General features: G+C 42.5%; 1 protein-coding gene across 18 annotated transcripts in view; it reads right to left on the bottom strand.

The window, feature by feature from the left end:
• UNC79 (unc-79 homolog, NALCN channel complex subunit) overlaps window positions 1-24,073 on the bottom strand; it is a 310,032-nt gene that overhangs the window by 120,762 nt on the left and 165,197 nt on the right. For all 18 annotated transcript variants that reach the window (XM_055097973.2, XM_063596389.1, XM_008958226.5 and 15 more), the window contains exons 15-22: window positions 14,981-15,171; window positions 14,255-14,378; window positions 11,874-12,014; window positions 9,051-9,272; window positions 6,737-6,964; window positions 4,767-4,908; window positions 417-496; window positions 184-332 (exon numbers count right to left, since the gene is read on the bottom strand). In XM_055097973.2, coding sequence (XP_054953948.1) covers window positions 184-332; window positions 417-496; window positions 4,767-4,908; window positions 6,737-6,964; window positions 9,051-9,272; window positions 11,874-12,014; window positions 14,255-14,378; window positions 14,981-15,171 — 1,277 coding nt within the window. The remainder of the gene's footprint in view (window positions 1-183; window positions 333-416; window positions 497-4,766; window positions 4,909-6,736; window positions 6,965-9,050; window positions 9,273-11,873; window positions 12,015-14,254; window positions 14,379-14,980; window positions 15,172-24,073) is intronic.

The raw sequence follows: 24,073 nt of genomic DNA, 5'->3' as shown, positions 1-24,073 counted from the left end.
TTCTTGTATTAACGTACTTTTAAATTAGACTAAAAAAGAAAAAAAAAGTAGTTATCACAGGCAATCAAGCTGTCCTGGCTCAAAAAATAACCCAAACAAGCCAGTAAATCTTAATCTAACTTTAATTTTCACAACTAAAGCCTAATGTATAAACAAACAAAACAAACCATTAGGAAGACGTACCTTGCAATCAACATGTGGTCCTGAATGTAGGCTAAAAATTGAGGGTGATCTTTTCTGGCAATGTATAAACATTCTCCATGCAGACAGAGAATCTTCAGGCAATTGAGCATATTAAAAAGAATGTCTGGCTCTTCAAACTTAGCCATTTCCTATACAAAAAACCACATGGTTACTAAGTTATCCAAAACAGTAATGCTACAAAGCCAAGTATTCAAAGACATCAGAAAATATACCTGGAAAATGGTATATATTAGTCTCAATGTTACCGGAAGCTGTTGGTAGCAAAATTTTCTTTCGGTATCATTCTTTACTGCTGTGAAGAAATAATTACACAAAAATTAGGCTAACTCTTCCTCTCCCCCATCATTCATCAATTTATCAAGATCATAAAAACCAAGAAGAGTAAAAAATTGACATATATGCAAAATTGTTTGAGAAAAGTTTTTATCTGCTCTCCACATTAGCATATATCCCTGCTATGATACAAGTGCAGGAAATCTTCTGAATTGAGGATTCTCAGTTTCCATTTTCCACTGCGCAGTCCATCATGTATTCAGATGCCTTTGGCTCCCTGGAGCTAACCCTACCCAAAGACAACTGAATACATGATTGACTGCACAGTGCTGCTAGTTCTGTTAGTTCTGCTGCTCCCTGAAGGGACCTGGAACCTGGCTAGCTATGCCTTCCTAATTGGAAGGGAGATATGCAGGTACTAAAGAGAGGTGTTTGGATGGGCGCGGTGGCTCATGCCTGTAATCCCAGCACTTTGGGAGGCCAAGGCGGGTAGATCACTTGAGGTCAGAGTTCAAGACCAGCATGGCCAACATGGTGAAACCCCATCTCTACTGAAAATACAAAAATTAGCCAGGCATGATCGTGGGCACCTGTAATCACAGCTACTTGGGGGCTGAGGCAAGAGAATCACTTGAACCTGGGAGGGTGGAGGTTGCAGTGAGCTGATGTCGAGCCACTGTACTCCAGCCTGGGCAATAGAGCAAGACTCAGTCTCAAAAAAAAAAAAAAGAGAGAGAGAGAGGTGTTCAATTTGTACTAGCAACTAAAGAGGTTTATCCCATGGATTCTCACAAAAAGAGGTAGATTTTGAAACAGTTGAACATATTCAGATGAGAACAACTACTCATTATTTTCACCCTCTCGGGAGGATCTCTAAAACTTTTGCCCCCATACTGGGCGCAGCAATATATTATACATGAGGCATGCTAGAGAAAAGAATTCACAAGCTAACCAGATGCAGAAACTAGTGCAGAATGTGTTAAAATCACCATTACACGTTTTGGCAATCCCTAGGATCAGAGGCAACGGCAGTCAAATTCTCTTGGTCTAGATACTGAAAAGTCCATTGGGAATCTTCCGCCTGAATGTATTTTAAATGCTTGTCATAAGTACTTGACTGTTTTGTTTGATGTGAAAGTTTTAAATATATTTTTGGTGGTGGACATATCTGACCACGGTAAGAAATAGGGCCAGGCCTCAAGTTGGGAAAAAGGGAAACACACTAGAAGGGAGGGAAGTCTCTGAACACGTGTCCACAGAGCGCCCCTGAATTCTAGGACAGAAGAGCTCCAGATCACTGCCTGAAGGCCCGCAGAGCAGAAGCAGGAGAGAGGCTCTGAACAGCAGGGAACCCTGGTCTTAAGGCCTGCAGAGCAGAAGCAGGAGAGAGGCTCTGAACAGCAGGGAACCCTGGTCTTGGAAGAAAGAGAAGAGGGACTCTCCTGCGGAGACAATTTATAACTGCATCCTGCAAGACAGCGGAGAGTCTGAGCAGGAAAAGAGGCTAAAGCTGCCACAGGAGCCTGGAGGAGCATGCAGGGGAGAACAAAGCATGTGTTTTAATAAGTGGACTGTATAACAATTCAGCAAGGAAAAGAAAAACATTTAAAAATAAATTGCTGGCCAGGCGCAGTGGCTCACGCCTGTAATCCTAGCACTTTGGGAGGCTGAGGCAGGTGGATCACTTGAGGTCAGGAGTTCGAGACCAGCCTAGCTAACATGGCAAAACCCCATCTCTTAAAAAAAAAAAAAAAAAAAAAAACTTAGCCAGAGTGGCGGTGGGTGCCTGTAGTCCCAGCTACTCAGGAAGCTAAGAAATGAGAATTGCTTGAACCTGGGAGGTGGAGGTTGCAGTGAGCCGAGATCACACCACTGCACTCCAGCCTGGGCAACAGAGTAAGACCCTGTCTCAAAAAAAGAAAAGAAAAAAGAAATTGCTTAATTTTAACCATTGCTCCAATAAAATATTACGTAGAGATAAAAGCAGCAGTTAATTGATCTGTGTGCTAGCTTAGGTTTAAAAAATATATTTGCATAGAAAGAGTACAGGCTATTGGATCATGAGTGAAGTCCCAGCTTCCCATAGGCATGAATGCCTGACAGAAACACAACTGTAGGCCTGGGCCCTGGCTGCTGCAGCACCTACAACAAGTTAATTAATCCTAAATTAAAGTAGAAGACCTGGGTTCTAGTCCCAACCCTGCCACTAATTAGTTGTTTCCCATTCCCAGGTCCCCATCCCAGGGATACCCAGACTTGAAGCTGGGGAGTGGAGCTTTTGTTTGTGTTTCTGCTTCTCAGGGATTCCGATGTTCCGTTACAGCTCTGGAATCATGTGAAATATGAAGTATAAATTGTGAATGAATAGTAGGAGTGACATGACCAGGGGCAAGTTGTTTAACCCATCTGGGATTTATTTTCCTCATCTGCCAAGTACAAAGGCTAAACTGGATCAACAGATTGTAAACTTCTTTTCTGCAGAATATTCTGTTTGCAGAAAATCTTAGAATTCCAACATATGGCCGGGTGTGGTGGCTCATGCTGTAATCCCAGCTCTTTGGGAGGCCGAGACGGGTGGATCACTTGAGTCTAGGAGTTCGAGAACAGCCTGAGCAACATGGCGAAAACCCATCTCTACAAAAAGTTTAAAAAACTAGCCGGGCATGGTGGAGCATGTCTGTGGTCCCAGCTACTCGGGAGGCTGAGGTGGGAGCACTGCTTGAGCCTGGGTGGTCAAGGCTGGAGTGAGCCGTGATCGCGCTCCTGCACTCCAGCCTGGATGACAGAGCAGGACCCTTATCTTAAAAAAAAAAAAAAAAAAAAGACCTCCAACATATGAAAGAGAGTAAGTTGGAGCAATCTGGCAGAAGCAAGGTGGGGAGCCTGGGTCTTTATATTTTGCCCTCCTCTTCCCCCCAGGGATTGCCCCAATTGAGGATGTTCCAAAAGAAATCACACCGAGCCCTTACAGCTTCAAGAAGTGCACACCGAAAACCAGTGAACCAGCTCACCTCAGGTATTCCTTCAAATTCTAAAGTTTATGACATGAAATAGTGTGAGCTGAGATATTCATACACAATTCACTGTTCATATGATCCATGGAGAAGCAGTTAGTTCTGACCGAAGATTTAGTAGGGTTACCTTCGTTTGAATAAGACACCTCCACAGTTGCAATGAACCCCAGAAAACAGTCCCCTAATAATATCTGCTGCTCACTGAAGAAATGATGCCAAGCCCATGCCTCCTGATACTGGAGTGGGCTCCCAGGAGCAAGCTATTCTTTCTTTCTTTCTTTCTTTCTTTTTTTTTTTTTGAGCAGAGTTTCACTCTTGTTGCCCAGGCTGGAGTGCAATGGTGCGATCTCGGCTCACCACAACCTCTGCCTGCCCAGTTCAAGCAATTCTCCTGCCTCAATCTCCCTAGTAGCTGGGATTACAGGCATGAGCCACCACACTTGGCTAATTTTGTATTTTTAGTAGAGACAGGGTTTCTCCAAGTTGGCCAGGCTGGTCTTGAACTCCCGACCTCAGGTGATCCGCCCACCTTGGCCTCCCAGAGTACTGGGATTACAGGTATGAGCCACCGCGCCTGACCAGGAGCAAGCTATTCTAACTCTTCCGGATCATGGATGCAGGAAGATTGAAAAGCTGCCCAAATTTGCCCCAGGTCTCATATAGATCCCCAGAGTGCCACCACCCAGAGCTAGAAATCAGGCTTTCCCAGAGGCATGTGGGGTCACATCCTGAAATCCCTAAACGTCCTCATGTGAGAGGAGCTAGAGTACGATTCCTGAGCCTATCTGCCATCTCACTGCCCCCATTGCGTCCACCCAAGAGCTTTGAGACAAATGAAAAAGTGGCTGCTCCCCAGTCCCAGCTAAGAGCCAGCAAAGTAGCCTTCGAGCTCAGCCTGCACAGCCCAACCGCCAGAGCCCCACTGCTTCTACTCAGAAACACTCTGCTTTAGCCAAATGCCCTGAGTGGCTGTCAAGATTGTCAGCACCCAGCCTTGGTCCACAGAGAATACCTCGCATTGTAAGTAGGGAGGCAATGAGTTTTTATTGAAAACCAGTGCCCGCTGCCAGAAAGATGCTCAGGGAACTGGGTTCTATGGGAACTGTAACGGATCTGTTCATTTTATAATCTGCTGGGAAATGTCCCTCTGCACGAGTCTATACTAAGGAAACCACGTCTGAATTTGCCCAAGTCGATATTAAACCAAGAACCCGGTGATTTGAGCATCAGGCCATGTGCACATGGCGCATTCCCCGGCAGTCAGTGCACACCTACCAGCATGTTCCACGGGCTCGGTGCGATTGCCTGGGTTCTCCCCATGCTTGCTTGCAGGATTCTCCTCCTCCTCCCCTTCAGGGCCTATGACAAACTCTGGTCTGGAAGAAAGGAGGCTATCCTCAAGGCTGTCTGTGGGCTCCTGAAATAAACAGGACAGGCAGCCAGGTAAGCAGCCCTGGAGGGGTGTCAGGAACGGTTTGCTCAGCTCAGCAAAGCTGGACTGCACACCTGCTGTGTCTCGGGTCCCATGCTGCTGAGGCCAGAGGCCAAGGCACCACACCCCAGAAGACCCTGGAGCTTATTGCTGGAACAGTGAAAAGAAATCTCTATCCGCTATTGCTGAAACATTTTCTTTCACTTCAAATATATATAGAAGAAGATCAAAAACATCATTAAATCTTCCTAGGCCTGCTTTCTCACCTCTGCATTAGTCTCCAAGATCAGTGTCCCACTCATCAAGTCATTCTCACCCATGTACATTTTATTCAATAACAGCACTTGATTAGGAATGAATAATAACGGGTTCACAAAGCTATATTAAGATGCAAATGGCCGGGCATGGTGGCTCATGCCTATAATCCCAGCACTTTGGGAGGCCGAGGTAGGCGGATCACGAGGTCGGGAATTCGAGACCAGCCTGACCAACATGGTGAAACCCCGTCTCTACTAAAAATACAAAAATTAGCCGGGCATGGTGGCACATGCCTGTAATCCCAGCTGCTAGGGAGGCTGAGGCAGGAGAATCGCTTGAACCTGGGAGGCAGAGGTTGCAGTGAGCCAAGATCATACCACAGTACTCCAGCCTGGGCGACAGAGTGAGACTCTGTCTCAAAAAAAAAAAAAAAAAAAAAAAAAGATGCAAATACTGGCCAGGTGTGGTGGTTCATGCCTGTAATCCCAGTGCTTTGGGAGGGTGAGGCAAGGAGGATCACTTGAGGGCAGGATTTGAGACCAGCCTGGGCAACATAGTGAGACCTCATCTCTAAAAGAATGTTTAAAATTATCCAGGCATGGTGGCATGCCTGTGTCAAGTTACCGAGGAGGCTGAGGTAGGAGGATTCTTAAGTCCAGGAGTTCAAGGCTGCAGCTAATCATGATTACACCACTGCCCTCCTGGGTGACAGAGCAAGACCCTATCTCTAAAAATAACAATAATAATAATAAATAATTTTTTAAAAAAAATTTAAAGACACAAATACTGGTTGTCCAGGGTAGTCAAATTTTTAGGAGTGAAAAACTGCTATAACATGTGAGTTACAGACAGCAAGGTATGGCAACCCAAGTGTCTGTCAACAGCTAGATGGAGAAACAATTTAAAAATGCATACATTTGGCCAGGCATGGTGGCTCATGCCTGTAATCCCAGCACTTTGGGAGGCCGAGGAAGGTAGACCACTTGAGCTCAGGAGTTCAAGACCAGCCTGGGCAACATGGCAAAACCCCGTCTCCACAAAAAATAATTTAAAAATTAGCCAGGCATGGTGGTGGGTACCTGTAGTCCCAGCTTCTTGGGAGGCTGAAGTGGGAGAATCACCTGAGCCTGGGAGGCAGAGGTTTCAGTGAGCCATGATCAAGCTACTGCACTCCAGCATAGGAGACAGAGTAAGGCACCGTCTCAAAAAAAAAAAAAATGCATTTTACAGTATCCACTGTCACTTAAACTTTGTAATATAACTTTGTGATAAAAGTTCTTTTAAGAATACTACTAATGCATGAAACCATATGAATGGAGGTGCTACAACCCTCACTCAAGCCACTTAATAGAATTCCGTATAGCGTGGCTTCAGTTTGTATCCCTTTCCAAGAGCCTGAGTTGGCAGAAGCAATGGGTAAAGTTTCTTTTAACACAGTCTCACGTATAACCCAGCATGGAGTATAAGATGCTGCTGGAGGAAGACTCCATTACATCAGCTACTGCAGTCTTTAATGCTATTATACATGGGTCATCTCGTTTCTTCAACTGCTTACCACCAGCCGGCTTTCTTCTTTAGGAGCTAGTCTCTCCAGGAGTTCACAAGCAAGCTGATAGCAGAGGATACTAGACTGACATAAGTTGCACTCGATTGCTTTTTCGTCCTTCTGGCAGGTGTGGGATCCCCCCCAGGGGGCTTGGAAGACATTGTTTATAATAGAAATAATGTCCTTTGATAAGCTGTGCTCTAAACCCATCGTGATTCCATCATCTTGTAACTCCATCTGAAAGACATCAAAAAAAGGACACACGCACACACACAAAAAAAAAAAAAGAAGAAGAAGGAGTTTGGTCCATTTGTCCAATATTCCATTGGCACACTACTTGGGGATGATTTTCACTAACTGACAGAAATATTGAATTATTTAAAGACAATATAGGCTTCAAGACCATGAATATACATTGCTGTCCGTGGGTTTTTCTAGAAGGAATATAAACACAAGATGAAGCAATTGGAATTATTTTAAAAATCATGTAGGAGATTTAAAAGAGAGTTGTTGTTTTTGGCTAATCGGTTTGGGAGATTTTACACATTTAAAAAATGCTGCTCCTCACCTAGAGTCCAGATCTTGGTTTCTAAATACCATGAGCTGCTAAAAGGAACCAGGGCTCCTTGGAGAAATGGCTGAATTCCAGGGCTGGGGCTAGGAAAATATAAGATGAGCCTGGAACATCTTGTCACACCAGAAATCAAGGAAGAATTCATAGAATGATGTGGACGTGCCAAAAGAACACAGGAGCCAGCTTGAAAAGATTCCCACTGGCCAAATGCGGAACAATACGAGCATCAAAATACAGAATCATAGTAACAGATTATAACCCACCAAATAACATAAAATCCATGGGCACTGCGGGAATGAGTAGATAAATAAATAAACACATAAATGGGAAAGAGGGAGAAACTATTCCATCAGTAGAATACCAGTGAATACATTTAGAAGAAATGATGGAATTGGAAAATTATCACTCGACTGTCATGATAGTAATAATTGATGAGTCATCCATTGATGCTAAAACTAGTGGATGAAAGCCTGATAATAAATAGGAAATCCATAAGGTACTTACAAATTACTTATTAGTTACAAAAGGGAAAATAGTGACTTTATCACAGAAAAATGTGGCAGATTTTGGTCACTTGGTTAAGGTGACCAAAATTATCATTACAGTAATGGGACATTATTATATCTTACGCCTGCTGACATGATGCATTACAAAGGACATAACATCACATCTGTGGTCTTCCTGCCAAAAAAATGCATGACCCAAATTAATTCATAAGGAAGCATCAGGCAAACTCAAATTGAGGGACAGTCCACAAAACAACTGGACTATACTCTTCAAAAATGTCAAGGCCCCATAAGTATAGACACCTACGAGGTACCCACAAAAATTAAAAATAATTTTAAAAAAAAGTCAAGGACACGAAAGATAAAGACTGAGGAACTGTCCTAGATTAAAGAAGACAAAGGAAACAGTATCTGTAATTGCAATGAGTGCTTCTAGATTGTTCCTTAATCAAAGCCAGGCTTTTTTCTCTTGCTATAAAGATGATATTACTATTATTATATCAATTTTCAAAATTAATAATTTCTGCAAGTTATGTAGTAGTACTATAACACTATTAATTTCCTGATTTTGATAACTGTACTGTGTTTATGTAAGAGAATGTCCTTTTCTTTAGAAAATACACTCTGAAGTATTTAGGGATAAAAGGACATCATGTCTGCAATTTAGTCTCAAATGATCTATTAAAAATTAACGCATACACATGCAGAGAAAGAGAAGCAGATGTGGTAAATGTTAACATCTGGAGAATTGTGGGGAGGAGTATTTAGGAATTCTTTATAGTATTCTTGTAACTTTTCTGCAAATCTGAAATTATTTCAAAATAAAAGGTTAAAAAGAAATGTTCTCATCAAAACCTTTTTAACTTCTCTTTTTAAATTAACTTTAAAAATCAATGTATAAAATATATTAAATTTAGCTTCATCACTATAGGGTTGTACCTTGCCCTTCCCAACAATAGTATCATCCTTTTTGTTCATGCAATTTATTTAACAGAATCAATTCTAATGACACTAGGGTGTTTCTAAAATTCAATCCATTCTCATATGTCAACATCACTGCAGATATTCACATAAGTAGTTTTCAGACTCTTTAGGAAATCTCCAAAGGAGTTTGCAAAAGGTCTTGGGTGATGCTGAATCATTTTGATAAGTGTGGAGATGCCCAACACATGGAAAGAATTGCTGTACAACGCTTTCTCTCATTCTTCACCTCTGAACTAAAGGAAGCTCATGCTTCAGCTACCTGCTTCAGGAGAAGATCAAACATGAGGATGAAACAATTTAGATTCATTTCATCATCTTCACAATCAAAGTCAATAGTCCTTCCTCCTGGGTGTCCAAAATTCTTGAAAGGGCTACGAAACGGACTACGCAAAGGACTTCGAAACGGACTCTGGAAAGGACTATGAAATGGACTAAGCATATTGTGCTGAACTCGTCGGCCAGGATCAGAGGCAACACTCACCTACGAGAAAGAATGGCAACACATAGAAATGAACTCACAGAAGCTCAAATTGCTGTGAAAAATATTCGGGGACTCTATGGAAGGTATTTCCAGCTGTCAAACTTATTTCTTTCCTTAACCAATGGCATTAGTACCTCCAAATACTAAGGATTCTCTCAATATATAAAAACAAGAAATAAAACCACTCAAACTTCCTAGTTGTCAGGAAGTGACATCAACACCCTGAAGAATGAAGGCATCTGCCATTACATTTTTCAACCCATCAAACATGTCCAATTAGACCAGATTGTTTGAGTCTACTGAAAATCGTACCCTGAAAAATGAGAACTTACAAAAGTAAAATATTGCAAGATAATGTTTAGAATCAGAAGCACAGAATCTCAGGTTGACCTGATTGGTTAAAAGATGGTCTCTGGGGATTACAATTATTAAACTATTATGAGACGACAATATATGACAAACCTTTTGTACTGGTTATTCTCCATTTGTCCACCCAACCCCCACTCAGACTCTTACTACCTCCTTGGCCCTACTCTACGCCCAAGAAGTCGTGGACTGAGTCTCCTCTGGCTCCTTTGCTGCCTAGCTTCCAGTTGGGTTAAGTCAATGGTTTTTATTTTTTGGATTATTTTGTTGTTGTTTTGTTTTGGGACAGTCTTGCTCTGTTGCCCAGGCTGGAGTGCAGTGGCATGATCACGGCTCTCTGCAGGCTTGACCTCTCACTCTCAAGCAATCCTCCCACCTCAGCCTCCCAAGTAGCTGGGACAAAAGGCATGCACCACCAGGCCCAGCTAAGTTTTTGAAAATTTTTTTGTAGAGACAAGGTCTCATTATGTGGCCCAGGCTGGTCTCTAACTCCTGGACTCAAGCAATCCTCCCACTTCAGCCTCCTGAAGTGCTGGGATTAGAGGCATAAACCACCAAGCCCGACTGGGTTCAGTCAATGGGAGGTACCAGCAGAATTCCTGAGACCTGGAGGAGAAAGAGGCAGGAGTATTTCTCCCCTCTCCCTGCCCACTTGGGTGCTACATCTCTGGGAGCATCTCCAGCACTCCGTAACTTCTCCAACCAGCCCTTTCTTACAGTTTCAGCTCCCGTTTGGTACCCCAGGAACTCTTTCCCTTGTTCCTTCAGCCCTGGGAGTGTAAGGACTTTCTACTGGACTGTACCTGGACTCTAGGTGCCTTGTCTACCCATATTGCTACTTTAGCTCCTTTAAGCTTTCCCATAATACTATAGGAAGAATCTCCATTAAAGTCTGTCATTTAAACTATCTGGGATAAATTCTGAATCAGAACCCTGACTAACACATCTGTACATCACTCTCAAGTCATATTTCTCTCTCTTTTTTTTCTTTTTCAATTTTTATTTTAGAATCGGGGGAACACATGTGCAGGTTTGTTACAAAGTTATATTGCATGATGCTGAGGTTTGGGATGTGATTGAACCTATCACCTAGATATTTTTCTGTCTTAAAAATCTTTGTGGTAACCACAAAGCTCTTCAAACACCATTTTTAAGGTAAAGAGGAAGATTACCCCATTAAGAATCAGAATACCCAGGTATTCACAGTGTTTCTGTAGGAAATCACTTCACTTCACTGAACATCAGGTTAGGTAGTTGTAAAATGAAGATAATGAGTTCTTCCCTGGCTGCCTCACACAATTCTGTGATATTGTTTGCTGTGAACACATTGCACAGAATAAAGTGCTACACAAAGGAATGTCATCTTAAAGGTTACAGAAGAAAGAAAGAAAGTACAGATGGTTGGCAGCTGGCTCCTATCAGGAAGATGACAAAATAAGTAATGATATTCTTTAAAACACTGAATGCAAACCCATAATCATGTTCCATGTTTTAATCCCTAGATATCAGGTGGGATGGCTGGAGGCCTGTGGCATACAGTGGGGGAAATTTTGTAGAGAGGCTTGACAAGGAAAGAGTGGAGGACATTTTCTGCCAACCATCCAATAAGAGTCAACCTTTCCACAGCTGCTCACGGCCTGAGAACAGCAGCACATCAGCAGAGACTCTATCAGGCCTCCATAGAAAAATAACCAAAGCTGTCCAGCAGTTTGTATACACTTTAGACCAGACTATCTTGACTTTTCTCATCTACAATGATGCAAAGGGGTCAATAAAATGGGCTCAGTTGGTTCACAGTGACAGCATCCCTCACAGTCACCAGTAGTTGATCATATCTTCCCAAAAGACAAGGAAAAAAAAAAAAACAATCATCCAAACTCCTCCCAGACTCCTCACCCCCAAAGTGAAGCACTGATCTGCCTAGGAGATGGTAAAAAATTCTTATTCACCAGGAGACTCATAAAAATGGAATGTTACCAAAAAGCTACTCTTTTTCATCAAGGGAGAAAGCTAAAATTCAAAGAAATTAAAAATAAAATGAAAACTCAATAACTTACTGATTATAAACTATACCAAACAAATGTGACTATTTAATGCACTTAAAAGATGAACACAGCGAGATGGGCTGAAAACACATTTTTGGTTTCTTATGACAGTACTTTCAGGCGTAGGATAACTGACAAGGGTTTTCGAGATTTTTAAAAGCAAGACAAGAACAAATGTGGCAATAATTACCCTTCGAGATGCAAGGTTCCCTGCCAGTTCACTGACTCTTGATTTTCTTTGATTTGCCAGCTCTTTGACTGAATTAACTCCATCAGAAAACATACTTATTAGTAGTTGAAGTGGAACCATGATATCTAACTCCGATAATACCTAGGGAAAAAAGGCATATATCCCCCAAAAAACACATGTAAATTTTAAAACTCAAAAAAGCTACATTTAACCTTCTTTTTCCAAAGCAAATTATTGAACATAAGGATAATTAGCCTTACACGTATTCTATCAACACAGTCATCCTCCAATTTTCATACTAAGAAAATCAAAGTTATCACTGAACTTTCTCCTTTCCTCACCCCCAGCATCCAATAGGTCACCATGTTCTTTCTATTAACACTTCTCAGTTTCTTTTGATGCTGTCCCCCACTCTCCATACCCACCACTAGTGCCTTAGATCCCCACCTTTCTCCTGGACTAGCACTGCTTCTCCAGTCCATCCCCACTCTGATCTCAATGACCCATCCGATCCTGCTGTCTGGTACAACTTCATGTCAATCTGGGCCCAAATCAAGTCACTTTCTCTGTCATTAATTTTCTGGAAAAAAATGCCTTCTTCCTTCAGACAGAATTAATCCATCCCTGTTTTCTGCTTTCTTAACCTTTATACATATCTTTATTAGAGCAATTATTACTTTTTCTTCTGTTTAATTATCTAATCCTATCCCTCCCACTGTGAGCTGCTTAAAGAAAGGAAGTAGGCAGAAAGGACTATTTCTGGTCCCATTTTTTATTCCAGTGCCTATTTCAGTGTCTGGCACATGGAAGCTCCTGTACGTGCTTCCAGAATTAATTATAAATGAGTCAACTCTAACCACTATAGTGTCCACTCTATCCTCCAAATAGACCAAGGCTGGAAAACCTTCTTCAGCTGCAGCACTCTGTCTTATAAACCAAGGCTGGATGAAAGCCCAGTTCATAAAACGTGTAAATGTTGCCGCTGTAGCTATAGGGGGGACAAAGCTGTATGGGCTCATCCCCAAAGAGCACAGTGTAAGGGCTGTGCAACGGGGTAACTGAGGCAACATCCAGCCATCTGTAGGAAGACTGGCTTTCTTAAAAGGAGAATTACGTTACTGAAATCCATTTGGGAATAAATGGTTTAAATTCTAAATCCCAAAGTTGACTGTTTGTTTGTTTGTTTGTTTTTTGAGACAGGGTCTCACTCTATTGCCCAGGCTAGAGTGCAGTGGCTTGATCATAGCTCACTGCAGCCTCGATCTCCTGGGCTCAAGAGATTCTCCCGGCTCGGCCTCCCAAGTAGCTGGGACAACAGGCGTGCGTCACCACAATCAGCTAATTTTTGTATTTTTTGTAGAGATGGGCTTTGGCCATGTTGGCCAGGCTGGTCTTGAACTCCTGAGCAAGTGATCTGCCCACCTTTGCCTCCCAAAGTGCTGGGATTATAGGCGTGAGCTACTGAGCTGGTCCAAATTTTGACTTTTTAAAAAATGCTCCCTTTACTCTTTGTCAAATGTGAAGAATATTGCTCTTTAGTTTCGAAAAGGTGTCTTTACAACTTGAAGAGCTTATGGGATCCTATCCTTGCATGACACAGAAATGTATCTGTACCTGTAGTTAATGTAAACATTGATTCTGTCCTCATTTTCTAAAACTGCCCAAACTCATATCAGGTATTCAAGTTAATTTAATAAACTTTAATTGAACATCCACTTTTAAATACAAGCGTGTGCCATATTCTAGGAGGAGAGGATGAAGAGGGTTATAAATACAGAAATGAGTAAGACCTGGCCCCTGTACTCAGGAGCTTGTAATCAGGTGGCGAGACAGACAAAAACTGTGAGACAGAAATAGAACCAAATTCACACAGAGAACCTGGGAAGATGAGGGTTTGAAGTAGGAGGAAAGTTCACATAGGGGATAATTTTTCAGATGGACTTTAAAAGGTAGGTTGGAGTTCACAAATAGAGACAGGAGAGGAAGTCATTCAAGGCTGAGGGAACAGCATGAACTACTCACTAAATCCTTCCCCATCTTTCCAAGTAAAGGACCTGTTTAATATCAAAGATTTATCAGAATCCCACAAGACAGCTATTGTACTTTTAATAGCCATTGATGGAAAAATACAAAAGGACCTAAAGCTACTATGAATTCAGTAATATTATTGCACAATTTATATATTTATATGTTATTAACCACAACTAGAGCAACATATATTTGAAATTTACTCATTTATCTATGCATAGGAGATACACTTTCTTGGCAAACATGGGGACTTATGAACTCTTTGCTATAACTCCCACTCTCTCGACCCAGGGATCTAAAGCTTATAAGCTAAGAACTATTTCCTAAAATGATCGAAAGTATTATTCACTTACATGAAGCCATAGTAAAGCTTGCTCCTGCACAGAGGAGGGGTATCCTGTAAACCGACAACTAATAAAACCAAACATCTCCTCCATTGAGAAAGGCAGAGGACAGAGTTCAATGTCAAACATTTTGCTGGAAAGCAGAGCAACAAAAGTAAATGACCAATGGGCATAGATTGGGTTCTACTAATACCACCACCGTCTTTCTAACTATTCCCTATTTGGAGAGCCAAGCCTTTTAGATTAGTTTGTATTCTGAACTGTTATCAGCATATTTCACTTTACTGTAAGAGAAGTTTATGTCATTGAAATAGAGATCTTATAAATAATTCATATGGTTGTTAATAACATTACTGTTCTTCCTCATATTAGGTTTAACAGAAGGAATTGCATTTCTAAGGCATTAGCATTGCTCCCCAGCATCTAAAACAGTTTCCCTTTGCACTTTCCCACCACATCCCACCAATTATATTTGAAAATTTCAAAATAAGTAAACATCTGTTTTTATCTATTTACTATTCCACAAGAACAAAATCTTTTCTGGACAATGCCAAATCATCTTAGGTTGAGGTATTGCAGCTATTTCATGTTGGGGCTTCAAGTTTCTCCACAGGGTTGTTAAAAAATAAATGAGATTATATAAAACGCTTAGTAGGGTGACCGGCATTCAGTACATGCTCACCAAACGTTAGATATGATTATAATTACAGTGACTTCGTTAAACTACTTACCCACCTTAATACTTCCCTGAATTCTTTTAACTGATTATCTGGGACTTCTGTTCTGATGGCTTCCAGCCATTCCGGCATAATACACTCCCAGACAGATTGATTGATCACATTATAGGGGATCAGGCAGAGGATTCGGTTGAGACCTTCCTTCAGCTGAGTCACTGTGCTACAGGACTTATCCCAGTAGCCACCAACCTGAAGAGGTTTCCATAGCCACAGGGGAAAAGAATGAAACACACTGGTTACAATTATACTCAAGGACTTCCTAAGGCAATGGGTACAGAGAAAGGCGACATTCCATCATGTCTGAGTCCTAGGCCAAGAATCTTCAGTGTGAGATTGATTCGCAAGACGGCAAACCACCAGGATCCATCAGTTACAGAAAGGAAAACATAGTTACGAATAGGCTCAAATATTGATTACAGATTGAATTTTTAATGATGCTACTGTTGATTTTCCAACTCACATGTGAATTAAAATTCCAAAGATTTATTCCCAACAGGATGAGCATACTATTAGAGCATTCTTATTCCTCAAGTCTGATAAATCCATTACAACATGCACATTATACCTGTGCTTCAGAGGAACACGGTTTTCTACTACTGCATGCTTTGTATTGCAGATTTTTCATTACAGGAAATACGGTAGTACACAGTGCTCTTTTTACCCTATGCTGCATACCCTGCCACAATTTTTTTCCTAAGAATGTTCTAAAGGTAGTTGAATCTGTGAATAAAAAGGACTGGCTTTTTAAACTAATTAAGATAGTATATCAATTTTTAAGAGCAGGAAAAAGTTAAAATCACGAATTTACAAACTTAGGTTGTTTACAATCCTGATGTTAGAGATCGTATATTCTAAGTATCAACATAACAAAGGTTAAACTGGTCCTGAGTCTTTACTAAATAACATAAGATGTGTGAGAAACTACCTTAATTTAAATGAATTCAATTTTAAATGTTTATTACATCTAGAATTCCAGATTATTCCAAAAAATCAATCAATTCTATTTTAAAGCTCCAATATCTATTTGGTGCCATATTGACCAAAATCCTAGACAAGACAATTGACTAAATATTTTCAAGAAATGACTCTATTTCTATAATTTCTGTTGTGTTGTTGTTAGTTACAGGTACAGACAGAAAAGAGCCAGCACTAGTAACATTGAGTCCTGAAATATATCATTACTGAAGTTTTTTTGGCTATGTAGTTTATGGTCAAGCCACATAATAAGGCTTATTGGTTTTGAATAGTACGTTGGAACAAGTACGCTTTTGGAAACCCTAAATTGTCAGTGGCCAGATGACAGATCCTTTGGGTTGGAAGAGCTTTCATATTTAAAAGGAGTTTTAGAGAGCACTTACCCTAAGCAAATGTCCTAATTACCCACAGGGGAGGATGAAATGGAAAGAAGGACACAAAAAGTATCACGGCTAGCCTAAAACGCTCCCTTAATAAAATTAAACAACAGAAATCAGATTTAGAACAAAAATGTAAATCTACACCCACCACAAACTCCCCTTCACCACCTTCCTCCTGCACACGGCCCAGGGGAAGGCTGATAGTCCAGTCTGATAGGAGGTATTATGGAAGACTTCCCTTTACAGGTCAATGGGCTAAAGTGGAATGATATGCTCAGAGGGCAGGAATTCATCCTAAAGGCTCTGTTAAAAGATTTATAAAAACATTCCAAAGGCACACAGCTCTAAATTCAGAAGCCCTGGAACACAGGAATCTTTTGGTTTCCATGTCAGTTAGAAATTTTCTCTCCGACATAAGGGGGCAATTTCAAAATAGGGCAGTTGGATGGGCAGGCCAATCCGTGAATGCTATTGTTGATGTCACCACCCAATTCTTTGAGGTATTAAAAAAATAACTGTTCTAGGCTGAGGCAAAAAGATCGCCTGAGGCCAGGAGTTCAAGACCAGCCTGAGCAGCACAGTGAGACCCTGTATCTAAACAAAATTTTTTAAAATTAGCCAGGCATGGTGGTATGCACCTGTAGTTCCATTTACTTGGGAGGCTGAGGTGGGAGGATCGACTGAGCCCAGAAGTTTGAGGCTGCAGTGAGCTATGGTTGTGCTACTGTACTCCAGCCTGGGCCACAGAGTGAGACCCCATATCTAACAAACAAATAAATAAATATTTTTAAAAAATAAATAAATGTTCTGGCTTTACTGAGTCTTTATAAAAACAGAAATGTGGCTTTAGGAATAACCTAAAGCTCCATCCATCCTTCTTACCAATCCCAAAACCTCCCCTCCAAAAGATGTTTGCAGATACTATAAAATGCCAGGACACTGGAAAATGGACTGTCCTGCCCTTAAGAAGGAGAACTTAAATAGTAATTTTCCTGGGCCTCAGCCTGGACATGTAAACACTGCAGACTCTCCAGACAAATAATTTTCCATTCCCCCATCCTCCCTTAAGCACCTACATGTTAAAGCTCAACACTGCTGGGAGAATTTCCTGTTTGTCGCAGACCAAAACCTGACAATAGGCAAATATGTCCCTGGAAATCCTCTAAGACCAGTTACTTTAAAAGTCTGCATAATTCCTCTCCCCTTTTGAGATGTAAATCTTCTACCATCCAGAACTAAATTCTCAAGAACCTGACAGCAATCTCTTATTTTTTATTTTTTATTTTTTTTTGGAGATGGAGTCTGGCTCTGTCACCCAGGCTGGAGTGCAATGGCGCGATCTCAGTTCACTGCAACCTCCGCCTCCCCAGTTCAAGCAGTTATCCTGCCTCAGCCTCCCGAGTTGCATGGGACTACAGGCGTGTACCACCACACCTGGCTAATTTTTGTATTTTTAGTAGAGACGGGGTTTCACCATGTTGGCCAGGATGGTCTGCATCTCCTGACCTGAGGCAGTCTGCCCGCCTTGGCCTCCCAAAGTGCTGGGATTACAGGTGTGAGCCACCACACCCAGCCAAGAGCCATCTCTTTACAATGCAAACATCCAAGGAAGTAATTCTGCTTTAGATCCCAAAATTGAGGCTCCTCACTTTTACTTGTAGTACTGCTTCTTATCACAAAATTCAAGAAATTTACTTCCCCTCCTGATAAATACTAATTAAAACCCCAGTCTCTTAAGAAAACTCCAATGCCTTTTTCCTTAGCTCAGCCCACTTTAAAAAGTAGCTTTGCCATTGACTAAAGCAACCACCTGAGGCTGAGCCACAGCCTCTATGAGATTATATATCAGGGCAACTAAAAAGATCTTAAAGGTTTCCCCCACAAATATCAATAAAAAGCATTAGCCCTTATAATGAATAGGTAAAAACTTGTTCCATCTGCCAGAAACACAATTTAAATAAAAGTGAGGCAAAGATGAAAAAGAGCTCTTATATAAACTAGTAAGTTTTTTTGTTTGTTTGTTTTTGTTTTTTATTTATTTTATTTTTTTGAGACGGAGTTTCGCTCCTGTTACCCAGGCTGGAGTGCAATGGCGTGATGTGGGCTCACTGCAACCTCCATCTCCCAGATTCAAGTGATTCTCCTGCCTCAGCCTCCCAAGCTGGGATTACAGCCACCTGCCACCACACCCAGCTAATTTTTGTATTTTTAGTAGAGATGGGGTTTCACCACATTGGCCAGGCTGGTCTTGAACTCCTGATCTCAGGTGATCCACACTCCTCGGCCTCCCAAACTGCTGGGATTACAGGTGTGAGCCACCACACCTGGCCTAAACTAGTAAGTTTTATATCACTTTTTGAAAGTTACAAGGTCTCTATTTGTGTCTGTATGTTTGTGTATGTCTATGTGAGACAGAGTAAGGATGGAGCTTGGCTCAGCTCTCCCCCACTAGAGCATTCTTTCACGCATTCCCACTGATCACAAAACAACACTATGCTACCTCACTGACACCATACCCGTTAATAGTTATATTAAGACCCATTAATAGTCATACAAAGTGTGAAAGGAAAACCTTGGGCACCAAAATTACTAAGCTAAAGGGAAATGTCAAGCTGGGAACTGCTCAGGGCAAATCTGCCTCCCATTCTATTCAAAGTCTTCCCTCTGCCACACTGAGATAGGTGCATATCTGACTGCCTCCTTTGGAAAGGCTAATCAGAAACTCAAAAAGAATGCAACCATTTGTCTCTCACCTACCTGTGACCTGGAAGCTCCCTCCCTGTTTCGAGTTGTCCCTGCCTTTCTGGACAGAACCAATGTATTTCTTACATATATTGATTGATGTCTCATATCTCCCTAAAATGTATAAAACCAAGCTGTGCCCGAGCACCTTGGGCACATGTCTTTCCTGAGGCTGTGTCACAGGTGCACATCCTCAACCTTGGCAAAATAAACTTTCTAAACTAACTGAGACCATCTCAGATATTCGGGGTTCACAAAAGAAAGTAGTCATTCTACTGATAAAAGAAAAACTTCAGCCGAATTAAATGCAAAGGAGTTTAATTGAGCAATAAACAATTCAAAAATTGGGCAGCTTTCTGAGCCAGAGTAGGCTCAGAGACTCCAGCACAGCCACGTGGTGGAAGAAGATTTATGGACAGAAAAAGGAAAGAGACGGACAGAAAAGAAAAGTGAGGCCAGGCATGGTGGCTCACACCTGTAATCCCAGCACTTTGGGAGGCCAAGATGGGTGGATCACCTGAGGTCAGGTGTTCGAGACCAGCCTGCCCAACATGGGGAAACCCCATCACTACTAAAAATACAAAAAATTGGCCAGGCATGGTGGTGGGCACCTGTAATCCCAGCTACTCAGGAAGCCAAGGCAGAGGAATCGCTTGAACCTCGGAGGCGGAGGTTGCAGTGAGCCGAGATTGCGCCACTACACTCCAGCCTGGGCAACAAGAATGAAACTCCATCTCAAAAAAATAAAAAAGAAAGAAAGAAAAGTGAGTACAGAAATAGCTGGATTGGGTATAGGTTGGCATTTGCCTTTTGTGAACATGGTTCCAACAGTTGGCTACATTTGACTGGCCAAAACTCGGTGATTGGCACAGTGTAGGCTATGGTCCATTCATACCTCCACTTGTTACAGATCACGATGTACAGAGAAACTTTTAGGCCAAACTTAAAGTATGTTTTAGGCCAAAGGATGTAAGGAGGCAGTTTTAGGTTAAACTTGATTTAACACTATATTATTCTTTTGGGCTTTCATGTTTAACCATGTCTTTTACTTAAAGAATTCCAGGCCGAGCTTGGTGGCTCAAGCCTGTAATCCCAGCACTTTGGGAGGCCAAGGTGGGCAGATCACAAGATCAGGAGATCAAGACCATCCTTGCCAACATGGTGAAATCCCATGTCTACTGGACATGGTGGTGTGTGCCTGTAGTCGCAGCTACTCAGGAGGCTGAGGCAGGAGAATCACTTGAACCCGGGAGACAGAGGTTGCAGTGAGCCGAGATCATGCCACTGCACTCCAGCCTGGCGACAGGGCAAGATTCCATCTCAAAAAAAAAAAAATTCCAGAAACTGGCCTAAGGGTATCCAAAATTGAACCAAGGTTGTGGAGTGTCCCTACTCAAGAAGGAATGCTGAACTACTGATTTACAGCATTGTTGCCGCGGGCCAGACCACCAGGTGGCCTGTTACTCAAGGTAACCATCACAACCGGCTATGCTGACCTGCGTACCTTACCCTTAACATGCTCTGCCCAGCCCAGCCTGCACACCTTACCCCTGATGTCAATTCCCGCTCTTTGCCTAATAAAACAATCCCTACCAACGCTTTTTAGAAAACCAGTGGGAGGATTCTTGCACTTCCACTGTCTCCCTTGCTCTTGAGCACAAGCCCTGAAATAAAACCTTTGTCTAGGAAATCCGCTTGGCCCCATGTCAATTTCCATTACATGGGGAGCCAAAGAGTCTGGTTTATAAGAGATTCTCCGGCAACCGCTGCAGGTCCACAGGACATGGGGAACATTTTTCTCTCCCAAGCGGGAGGCTTGTGAGCCAGCATGATGGCTGGACCCCTCTGCAGCTGATGGGCAGCTGTCTGAAACTTCGGTTTAGTATTGCTGCAACTGGGAGTTTTCCTCCAGCCTCCCCAAGACTCCTTGCCACCCCTCTAAGCTATGCTTTCCCTCCTCTCCTGTCCCCTATTTGTTGTGTTTTTATTTTTCCTTCTTCTTCCTCCCTCCTTCCTTTCTTTTGGTTTTCATTAACTTCATCAGCTCCAACCGAATAGATACCCACACAGGACATGTTGAAATGGTGGCTTGGCTCAGCCTGAATAGTCACCCATGCAGGATGGATTGAAACAGCTGATCAGTTTAGAAAACTCTGTTTAGTGCCCTGGCTTTGAACTCTGTAATCTTCTTTAAGTCTTCTAAGTATTCTCCCTCCCTTTGCCACACCTTGTGGGGAAGGGAAGCCTGTGGACTTTCCTGTTGTCTGTCTGTTTCAGTGTGAAGCTACTGACTGTGGGTGCTGTTAAAGCAAACTAAATACAGCCTGAGAAGAACTCCTTACTTCTATATTTGAGTCCCTGTGGATGTAACCTAGCTGTAGAAAACAATATATATGGTGGTCCATTTTCAAGACAAAATACCTTGAATACACTTGGACCTGTAAGCTATAGAAGAACAGGATACCCTAGGGCCCTGCTTTAATAGCCAGTGCCTGCTTATTGGGACCCTTTAGTTACCCTCACCCAAACCAGAGGATTTAGCTTAGAATGGAAGTTTACTAGCTTGCAAAAATAGCTCACCTTATCTATTCCTAACAGCTTGCTTAACCCCCTGGGTCATAGGTCAAATACTTGAAGAGTCCCAGAGCTGACTACAATTACAATGCATTAAGGGCTGCAACAAAATGCAGCAAGAAGACCCTAAAGAAAATACCAAAAGCCCCAACCCAACGACCAATAAAAAACAAGAAAAGAAACTTAGGTGACTACGTCCAGGAAGATTGTAACCCCACAGTGCTCAGCCTACAGGAACCGGGGGAGGGACTTGCACACTAGGGGATAAATTGCTTGCTGTAACTGTACCAGATGTGCCTGCTCAACGGACACCTGATCTTGCAAGACTGACAGTCAAGTTTCACTTTCGCTGTACTTCTGGTCTCTTAGCCCATTCTTTAGGTTTGGACCGGTAGGCACGCCTCTTATAATTTGGGGGAGCACATTTCTGTCAAGCCTCTGAGCCTAAGCTAAGCCATCGTATCCCCTGTGACCTGCACGTGTACATCCAGATGGCCTGAAGTAACTGAAAATTAAAAAAGAAGTGAAAATGGCCGGCTCCTGCCTTAACTGATGACATTACCTTGTGAAATTCCTTCTCCTGGCTCATCCTGGCTCAAAAGCTCCCCCACTGAGCACCTTGTGACCCCCACCCCTGCCAGCCAGAGAACAACCTCCTTTGACTGTAATTTTCCACTACCTACCCAAATCCTATAAAACGGCCCCACCCCTATCTCCCTTCGCTGACTCTCTTTTCAGACTCAGCCCACCTGCACCCAGGTGGTTAAAAAGCTTTATTGCTCACACAAAGCCTGTTTGGTGGTCTCTTCACATGGACGCGTGTGAAATTTGGTGCCGTGACTCAGATTGGGGGACCTCCCTTGGGAGATCAATCCCCTGTCCTCCTGCTCCTTCAACATTTATTCTCCAAAGGATATCGGGTATCCCCATCCAAAGCTCAAATTTCTTCTCCATCCGTTACGTACCTCAATAGGTAACACACGTGCTCTCCCTGCCGATCATGTCCAACTGATCTCTCAAACCCCAACACCTTCTACAAAACAACAACTCCTTTCCTTCCTAGGCATGGTTGGATACTTTTGCCTTTGGATACCTGGTTTTGCCATCCTAACAAAACCATTTTATAAACTCACAAATGGAAACCTAGCTGACCCCATAGATCCTAAATCCTTTCCCCACTCCTCTTTCCGTTGCTTGAAGACAGCTTTAGAGACTGCTCCCACCCTAGCTCTCCCTGACTCATCCCAACCCTTTTCATTGCACACAGCTGAAGTGCAGGGCTGTGCAGTCAGAATTCTTACACAAGGACTGGGAACGCACCCTGTAGCCTTTTTGTCCAAACAACTTGACCTTACTGTTTTAGGCTGGCCATCATGCCTCCGTGCACGGCTGCCACTGCCCTAATACTTTCAGAGGCCCTCAAAATCATGAACTATGCTCAACTCACTCTCTACAGCTCTCATAACTTCCAAAATCTATTTTCTTCATTTTCTTCCTCACACCTGATGCATATACTTTCTGCTCCCTGGCTCCTTCAGCTATACTCACTCTTTGTTGAGTCTCCCACAATTACCACTGTTCCTGGCCCAGACTTCAATCCGGGCTCCCACATTATTCTGGATACTACACCTGACCCCCATGACTATATCTCTCTGATCTACCTGACATTCACCCCATTTCCCCATATTTCCTTCTTTCCTGTTCCTCACCCTGATCACATTTGGTTTATTGATGGCAGTTCCACCAGGCCTAATCGCCACTCACCAGCAAAAGCAGGCTATGCTGTAGTAGTATCTTCCACATCTATCATTGAGGCTACTGCTCTGCCCCCCTGCACTACCTCTCAGCAAGCCGAACTCACTGCCTTAACTCAGGCCGTCACTATTGCAAAGGGACTACGCATCAATATTTATACTGACTCTAAATATGCCTTCCATATCCTGCACCACCATGCTGTTATATAGGCTGAGAAAGGTTTCCTCACTATACAAGGGTCCTCCATCATTAGTGTCTCCTTAATAAAAACTCTTCTCAAGACCACTTTACTTCCAAAGGAAGCTGGAGTCATTCACTGCAAGGGCCATCAAAAGGCATCAGATCCCATTGCTCTGGGCAACACTTATGCTGATAAGGTAGCTAAAGAAGCAGCTAGCTTTCCAACTTCTGTCCCTCACGGCAGTTTTTCTCCTTCTCATTGGTCACTCCCACCTACTCCCCCATTGAAACTTCCACCTATCAATCTCTTCCCACACAAGGCAAATGGTTCTTAGACCAAGGAAAATATCTCCTTCCAGCCTCACAGGCCCATTCTATTCTGTCATCATTTCATAACCTCTTCCATGTAGGTTACAAGCCGCTAGCCCGTCTCTTAGAACCTCTCATTTCCTTTCCATAGTGGAAATCTATCCTCAAGGAAATCA

This window comes from Pan paniscus, chromosome 15 (assembly GCF_029289425.2).
Source record: "Pan paniscus chromosome 15, NHGRI_mPanPan1-v2.0_pri, whole genome shotgun sequence".
In the NCBI taxonomy this organism is placed as follows: Eukaryota; Metazoa; Chordata; class Mammalia; order Primates; family Hominidae; genus Pan; species Pan paniscus.
The sequence above is the reverse complement of the archived record's forward strand: the minus strand, read 5'-3'. Positions and strand labels throughout refer to the sequence as shown.